Source organism: Trachinotus anak, unplaced genomic scaffold, assembly GCF_046630095.1.
Source record: "Trachinotus anak isolate AG129_WGS33_773 ecotype Australia unplaced genomic scaffold, CSIRO_AGI_Tana_v1 ptg000005l, whole genome shotgun sequence".
Classification (NCBI taxonomy): Eukaryota; Metazoa; Chordata; class Actinopteri; order Carangiformes; family Carangidae; genus Trachinotus; species Trachinotus anak.
This window is the reverse complement of record NW_027273856.1, coordinates 24,304,281-24,313,187: the sequence shown is the minus strand read 5'-3', so window position 1 is coordinate 24,313,187 and position 8,907 is coordinate 24,304,281. Positions and strand designations below refer to the sequence as shown.

General features: G+C 37.9%; 1 protein-coding gene across 4 annotated transcripts; it reads left to right on the top strand.

Moving 5' to 3' along the window:
- The first annotated feature begins 699 nt into the window (after positions 1–699).
- On the top strand, positions 700–7,200 carry LOC139622083 (adenosine 5'-monophosphoramidase HINT3-like). Of its 4 annotated transcripts, none has more exons than XM_071479205.1 (7): positions 2,311–2,368; positions 4,138–4,283; positions 5,151–5,273; positions 5,351–5,468; positions 6,038–6,107; positions 6,306–6,432; positions 6,592–7,200. In XM_071479205.1, exons 2-7 carry the CDS (start codon positions 4,254–4,256, stop codon positions 6,637–6,639), a joined length of 516 nt encoding a protein of 171 aa, XP_071335306.1. In that variant the 5' UTR covers positions 2,311–2,368; positions 4,138–4,253; the 3' UTR covers positions 6,640–7,200. The 4 variants fall into 4 exon arrangements, 3 of the variants coding, with proteins under 3 accessions (XP_071335307.1, XP_071335306.1, XP_071335305.1); XM_071479204.1 differs by lacking the exon at positions 2,311–2,368 and adding an exon at positions 2,529–2,655; XR_011691146.1 differs by lacking the exons at positions 5,351–5,468; positions 6,038–6,107; positions 6,306–6,432; positions 6,592–7,200 and adding exons at positions 700–903; positions 1,881–1,998; positions 2,529–2,655 and having other exon boundaries at positions 2,299–2,368; positions 5,048–5,164.
- The last annotated feature ends 1,707 nt before the right edge of the window (positions 7,201–8,907 follow it).

The window sequence follows — 8,907 nt, the reverse complement described above, 5'->3', positions numbered from 1 at the left end:
TCTTTTATAACATTGTCAGTGCAGAACTTATCAGAAAAGCAACCGTTTGTAGAGCTATCCCTTTTACTTAAATGCCTACTGCACATTTTAGTAGTGTTCCTGGGCACAAACCTCTGAGGATCATCAAAAAGGAATTCCATAGCATTAAAGCTGGCTGATGTATAAATCATTGAGTTGAAAATAATAATGATATTTTAAATTGTATTCTGTTAATGATATTCTGCTGTGACCAGACTGTGATCAGTAATTAGTTTTTATTTTCCAGGGTTCCCCAAAGCTGTCTCACAATAACAAAGACCACATATATATATATATATATATATATATATATATATATATATATATATATATATATATAATTACAGGAGAGTAGGCTATATCTAGTCTCAGGGCCGGTCCTTCTAACTTTGAAATCTTTGGAATTGTTTGTTCATCACTTCACCAGCTCAAAATTTGATTGACCTTATTGTGAGCCCATAAAAAGAAGCAGGAAAGAAGACTTTACTGTAACAACTCCTGACTAAATGCCCTTTAAATGTCAGTAAAAGACGTCAGTACAACGCCTTCACCCGCCTCCCCATCAGCGGTGTTTATTATGCGGATTTAGGGCCCTTACGACTCACCTTACATGAAACCACGCCCACTTCTGTATGACGAAAGCCTCGTCAGAACCTCTAACCCAAACCAATACGGAAGTGGGCGTGTTTCCATAGTCTTAATTTTAACCGGGTTGGAAAGAAATAAGAGCCACGGTGGAGTTTAAGAGGGGCAACAGAGACCTTTCACGACATTATGGGAAATATGGCGAGAAGCAATCGAGACTCAAGTGAAGGAATAGTTGAAGGTTGTATTTTCTGCTTGATAGCCAACGACCAAGACAAAGAAACGGAAGTTATTAAAAAGGTAAACAAGAGTAAAGTGGCTCAGACAGAAACAGTGTTACAGTTTAGCATCAGTGTCGGTTTTAGAGGTGTTAGCAGGAAGCATCTACCTGGATTCTCTGCTAGGTTTAGTTTTACATTCAAAGCCTCAGTTTTAAACTTGACTTGGTACGAAATAATATAGATAACAATGCTATTACCGCACTGTAGCTGTAACAGCATTCAGGTTTGACACACAAAAAACATATAAGTTGCATTTACGTAATTTAATTGTAGCTTTTAGTCACGTTTCCTGTCTTTCATTACCTGATGGAGCTCAGTTGTTAATTATTTTATTATTTACTCAGGTGTTTCAGGCTGGATTTTTGCTTTGGGTTTCGTTGTTTGCATTGTTTTGTATATTGAGTTTAAAGCTTTGCATTTTACACATAATGTTTTGTACATTTCTTTAATAATAAAGTAAATTAGAAATAAATGAGATAAAACCATGATGTTTTCTATGTGATACGCAGGTAAACTCTTATCACACAAATGGACCATGATATTGTTACTTTTCGCAATATTCACAATATCATGAAGGTTAAAGTGGTGTTTCGAGCTAGGGACACAGAGGCTCATTTGATTTTCAGTTCCTTCTATACTAGTGTTGAGGTGGTAATGGAATAACAGATGAAAATCTGTGTCACTTCCTTTACCAAACCACCAAGCACAGAGATGCAAAAGTGAACTTGTCAATGAATCTTTTAATAAGAAAACGCTGCAAACAATGACAAGGACTAAGACAGAGTTGTGTGTCAGAAGAAAGTGGCAGCCTTGTGACAGCAGCAGTTGCCTTTACGCACTCAGATGTATCTGCGCACCCAGGGGTGGTAGACTATTCATTAACAGTAGGCTATGCCATCTTCCTCCTACCGAACACCACTGTGACAGATTAAATAATGAGTGTCAACAATGCTGTATTCACTGACCTATGGATTATTGTGTGTGTTTTGCCCACAGAATAAGGAACTGGTGTGTTTCCGGGACATTGAACCTGCTGCCCCTCACCACTACCTGGTTGTACCCATTCAGCACATACACAGCTGCTTCTCCCTCCAAAAGAGACACATCGGCCTCGGTCAGTTGGAAAATTGCTCTATACCAACAAATACAAATAATAAAGAATAATTACAATTTACCGTAATGTTGTTGCTGCTGCTGCTCATACTACAGATCTTGCTACAACATACTGCTGTTAATACTCTTGCCAGTAAGTTTATTCTCACTGACAGTAGGATACCATTTGCAGACATTTACAACTGTTGCTGCTACTACTACTACACCAATCCTGCAGAGGTCACGTTGCCTATAAGTGCACAGAATGTATTTTTATCTAAACAGATCTTCACAGATAAATAATGAGTCATGTATCCAACAGTTGAAAGGATGGCTGAAATGGGGAAAGCTGTACTACGCGAACAAGGGATCACTGATATGAACAACATAAGGTGATTGCGTGTGTGCGTTTTCTTCACCCCTACTTAACACAAAGGTCAAAGGAATACTTTTGTTTGAAGTATTGAAAAAAGTATGATTATTTGGAATGTATGATGGATCTTTAAGCTCAAAACTTAGTATATTATGGCATTGATGTGTTTTCCTCGACAGCCTGGGGTTCCACAAACCTCCCTACATTTCTGTAGATCACCTCCACCTCCATGTGCTCGCCCCCAGCAGCCAAATCCTGGACTACATGCTTTATAAGTTCACTCCAGGGACCTCCAGTTTTATTACAGTGAGTGCTGAGGATTGTAAAGTAGTTTTAAAGGTTTACTCCACTGAAATACGAGGCCCTACTTTTTGTCTTGTGGTTGCTAAGAGTTGCATGTTGGGCAATTTGTGTAATTACCATAACATGTTAATTATCAGATAAAATAAAGATGGAATAATATGCTACGGCCTTTGCAGTAACTATTTCTCTCCCAGATAATCAAAAGGTTGGAGAGAGGCAAGACACAAGGACGACTCTTAGGGCAGATTCAAGATTAAATAATGTATAATAATATGTACAATAATAAACAAGGAACGTGAACGACCCCTGCGAGAGAGAGAGAGAGAACAGAAATAACATGTTATTGACATTTGACTTTTCCTGACCCTTTAATACTCAAACCCCAGATTGTAAATTTGGTAGGTGAGATAAAGTAGACAAGATTAATCTGCATCCATGAAATCACTTCATATAGGTTACAGTAGCCCATGCGGTAGCCTTCGTGATCTGACGGGTATAACCCTCTACCTGCTGCGATTGGATGAATTTATGCACTTGACAAACATGACGAGAGATGATGGAATTATCTTTTATTCTGATAAAACAGAAAGTGAGGTACAGTGCATGAATGGCAGGCTCTCATTCCCTTAGCTCCTCTTCCTCAGAGATGAAAGATCAGGGCAACAGCTAATAAACTAATCAATAAAGTACATACAATAGCTTTAAAATAATATGGTTATGTAAAGTATAAAAATGACCAAAAAAAGTAACATTAGTAGCCTACTAATTTGATACAAATTTACCAACTGCTATAACTTAGTAGTTTAATGTTGCTATTATATAACATAGCCTCTAATAGATTAGGCTATAAGATCGGCCAATATTAGGCTTTGTTCCTGAAATAGCCTCAGGCTGCAGTTTTAGGACCACGGTTGTGTATTATTAATAATTAGTCTGTGTGTAATTTTATTATTACAAATATGATAGATGGCCAAAAATAATAAACTAATTAGTTGGCTACTCTTAATATACTGGTAAGAGCTGTCATACTCACACATTTCCCTCCATCCTCTTACTGAAATACGGCCCCGCTATCCTCCAGTATTGTCTGGCAGCCTCAAGATTTTCTCTGTGTGAGCCAGAAATGGTCCAGATGTGGAATCTGACAGTCATGCTGTATATGGGCCGGATTTGGGCTGTGAAACTGGTGCTAGGCCAGAAGAAAACAAGTATGTGGCCCAGGTATGGGCTAGATTTATTTTGCTACGTGTGTAGGGTCCTAAAACTGCAGCCTGCAGTACTGCAGGAAAACCCTTCTCATAAATTCCCCTTTAATTCTGATGGCTGTGAAATGACTATTTTAGAAATTTGCACTTATAACTCATTCTTTTGTTGCCAAATGGCTAAACATGATGTAAATAGTGAAACATAAATGACTTCAGTGTGCCCCCTCCTTTTATCTTGACAGTCTCTGCCCTGTTTAAATGAATGTATTTTTCCTTGCAGGAGGAACGTCTACAGAAGCTGCTAAAAAAAAAAGAGTCGCTGAAGCAGATCCAACCACACTGAAAGACAAGGAAATTACAGAACATCATTAGGAAACTGCGTGTGTTAATGAGATAATGACGCAGATACATTCACAAGTTTTGAAGGTAAAGCCATAACATTGAGATGCCAGTGCAGAGAAACGACTACACACAATACACAGTGATATAAGAGGTCAGTGGACTGACTCCATTGACCACCATGATGCAATGTATGATCAATTGTTGAGATACACCAGATCTTAAGAGGAATTTGTTTACTTAAGATTTTTTTTACTTGCTTTCATGTTTGCTGTGTGTCAGCTAGTTTGTATATTTTTTTAAACACACATTTATTTAAGAATATGTACCATGCAAAACTATGAACTGAAATAAAATTGACACGTAACCCCTCTCTGCGACACAAAGCTTCAAGAGTAGGTAATAATTATCACCTCAAGGCCTATATCATACCAATTTATGTGGTTGTATTGCAACATGTAGGCTGGAGGATATGTTGGGATTTGAGGGATTTGGGTTTTATTGGGCACTATTGGGTACTGCAACAGTGTTTTTATGTGTAATTGTATCAAAAATGTGAGTTTAAAGGAATTATTTAACATTTTATATCTGTAACTCTACATCTTTACTTTCCTGCATATATTGATAACTGCCCATTATCAATAAGCCTGGCTCTGCCCATCAGTAACAAAACCCACCCACAAGCCCACCAAAACTCAACTAACATGGAATATCTCATACATGTAAAAAAAAAAAACAAACAAAAAAAAAACTGTAGTTTTATGGATATCTGTGGGCAGAGGGGGTTGGAGACTTCGTTACTTTTGGATGTAACCAGGCCTGTTCACGAAGTTTCCGGTTTTTGTGCTAAGCTACCCGCCTTAGCCTGCGGATTTACGTGGTTCCCGTGAACGCAGCAGTGAATCGGCTCGATGAGCTCTGTCTCCGGCTTGTTGTCCTGTCCTCTGGCCGCAGACACGCCCAGATGTTTCTGTCTGTCGTCTGTCTATGATGGGGTCTCAGGACGCCTCTGGGAGCGAAGACTGTCCTTTCTGCCAAATTGCAAACAACCAGACTGACACTGAAATCCTGCTGAGTGTAAGTTCCGGCTTCTGTCCACTCATGACAAACTTCAACCGCGGGTAATTGCTGATCTTCCCTCTGTCCCGAAACAGGACGAAGAGCTGGTTTGTTTTCGTGACGTGAAGCCGGGCGCCACACATCACTACCTCGTCGTTCCCATCAGGCACATTGACAACTGCAAAACTCTCCAGGGGGGCAGCATCCCTCTAGGTGAGCGGGCCCACAGCCTAAATCGTGCTCAGATGTCACAGTAAAAAGTAATTGGTGACAGCTGAAGAGAGGAAGCTGAGCCAGCAGTGTTTGGTTGATTACAGGAAAATCAATGTCACCCACCATGAGACATCACGTTATTTGAAAATGCCAAAAAAGCCACTCGTTGTGTCTGAAGAGAGCTCATCAAAGTCTTCAAAGACTTTTTACACAAAATGATATGAGTGGACTGTCCTGAGGAACAGGAGTAACCTGAACTCTTCTTCTCTTAAACACAGATGTTACTGTATCAGCACACTGCAACTGTGAATGGGAAATTCCAGTTATTATGTTGTAGTAACTAGATTTCACGAAATGAATATATATTTGTTGTTATTTCTCACATAAGTTTTTAAAATCCTGACTGAAGAGCAAAGGTCTGCCTGAGATACTGTCCCTATGGACTCGCAAGACTGAGATAACAAACATACACACTGTCGTACGGCTGTGTAGTCTTGTGTAATCTCTTTTTGACTTATCTAAGTTGTATGAGTGGGCTATATCGATGTGATTTTTTTCTTTTTTGTAAGTGGAGCGGATGGAAAAAATGGGAAGGAGTATACTGGAGAAGAATAAAGTCAGCAACCTAGATGACGTCAGGTAATCAATTCCCCTGAGCTGAGATCCCCACAGTTGTGACTCGTGTCTTTTAAAAGAATTAACCTGATGTTTTGCTTCACAAGTCTTTATTGGGTCTTTTTGAATTATTAGTATTTTTATTATTTACTTTTTCTGCTGTGGTCTGTGAACTGCTTTTATTTACAAAAACTGTTTCAATCCCATGCTGAATCTGTGTAGGATGGGGTTTCATCTGCCTCCTTTCTCATCTGTTCCCCACCTCCACCTCCACGCTCTGGCTCCAGCCAGTAAGATGAACCTCAAGTCGCAGCTTCACTATGGGCCACAGTCTCACTGGTTCATCACAGTGAGTCTTACAGTATCTTTCATCACTGCAGCTCTGTGTGGAGGCTGTTGTTTTTTTTCCTCATGTATAAATGTGATTTATAAGAACTTATAATTAGCACCACACTGATCCATAATGTTGTGAACACTGTATCAGTACCTTTTTTCTGCTCTGTTGCAGGTAGACAAAGTGCTTTCTCAGCTGAGGACTCGTGGGAAGGTTAAATGAAGCTCATCAAAGTATCCAAATGTGCAACACTCCTGTTTAATGTTGACAGGTTATCTCTTGTCTTTCTGCCTCACAGAGTGCAGTTTTAAATCAGTCATCCATCTGATTTAACACTGTTGTATTAATGAGTTAAAACTGTGTACTGTATATTCCTCCATGGTGCATGTTGAGTCAGTTGGGTGGAAGCAGTAAAACTGCTTTCCGAGAATAATTTTTAAAATGTGCAATGTAGTCCTTTGAAATGTCATGTCATTGTGTAACCAGACCATCAATGACAGGAGAACTACAGCTTTTAGAATTTATTTTGTATTGAAATACAAGCCTTGAAGATTAATTTGAATGTAATATAATAATAATAATTTCTGCATGTACAAACCTGTGTACATGCTTATTTTTTATTTGTATGTTAACTTTGTTTCTGTGTAAGAAGTGGATCAATTGAACCAGCTCCTTATACATTTGATATCTTGTGTCATAACCTTATGACATTTTATATTAAGATAATATTATATATAATATTAATAAAATATCTTAAGAAACTCCAAATAAGGGGACAATGGATCCCTATATATGTCTTTGTGTCTGAGCAGCACTGTTTAGAGGAAAAACACAGAATTTATTACGTGAAAAAAAACAAACAAAAAAACACTAATATTACCATGAGAATACTGGAGGTCCTAATGCCCCTGAATACAGCAAACAATGGTACAAGGGTTCCTTTAATTTAATTATTTACCTTAATTGCCACTCAAGATTCCATTAGCACTTTCGAGATCATGTTAATTGGCAGCGTGTGCCAGTTGTCTGAAGGGTTTGTTGGCAGGTTTGTGTTCAAAATTTCGAAATTTGGCCAAATCTGTGAATGTCCAAATGGACTGCTCTGGGTTTTAAGTCTTTGTGTCCGTTCACATGAAAGATGGCCCATTAGAAATTGGCAGCTAGCTGTTTGTTTTCATTAAGCCACATCAGAGAGATCAATTTACCTAAATTATTCTGTTATTTTTTCAGATTGATTTATTTAATTAAATGTAAGCAAATCACATCAATGTTATTAAGAATAGTCTTATTTTTAACTGCAAATGTTTTGGGAGTTTAGGTGATAGTATATCAGCAGCATCACTCTTATATATATCTTTTCTTAGATCAAGAAGGTTTCCATGTATAAAAGCCACCTTTTATAAACCCCCATATTTATGTACACACTGACCAGCATGACCTAGCTTGGCTGGAGACTCTTAATCTACTTACCTTTGGTCTCATCAAATGTTTTTGTTTTTCGTCCATTAATGAATTCAGAGCTACATGATGAAGTTGGAGGTGTAAAAACCCTTCTAACCCAAATCCTCAAGTAGCGTATACTTTATAACTGTAGCTAACAGCATTTCAAATGGACCTGATTAGCAACATAAACAACAACAACATATTTATCTTGTATCTATCACATATATCTTGTATTATTCTTTTATTTGAGCACAGCTCTCCGGTCAGATATAGTCCATCTACATGAGAATCAAGCTCTATGTAACGAGGTAGTTGTAACTTCTTCTATTGTAAAAACATCCAGAAATTCACTAAACACATCTCCTATCTTAAAATAATTAGGTTTGATAAAATAAAATAATAAAATACTGTAATACACAAAGTCATCACTTCACAGTCACTCAAGATGCTTCACCAGTGACACTTTTCATAACAATGTCAGTTCTTTCTGTTCACCACTTGATGTCACTAGTGTAACTCAGTCAGTTATCATTTTTTGTTTTATGAAGGGGCAAGGTAGAGGGCCCACATGCACCAAGGGCCCCATAAGGTAACTTTAATCCTTTTTATTACTCATTTAAAAGCGATAAATCCCGTACAACATTAACAGTATCACACAGATGGCGCAGAGGGTGTGTGGTGACCACTGTGGAGCTGCTGCTGACTGGGTTTTTCTTCTGATGCATACTTCAGAAACAATACACGTATTTCATTGAATAAGACCTTTAAGTTTACAACTCACCAATTTTTTTTATTTTTTATTTTTTTGTTGCTGCACTTTAATTTAATAATATGTTCCAGACATAAAACATGGGGGTTAAAGACCAGGGTTTAGAGGGTTAGACCATAAAAACTTATCTTTATGACACATAAAAAGAACTTATAGACTTATATTGGGGAGTTTGTCCTTGTCCTCACTTAATGTAATTGTAATTTAATGCGGTCCCTATGAAGAACATTTTAAACAGAGTGTAAAAATAGTCTCAACGTTTTAAATAAAGGGGGGGG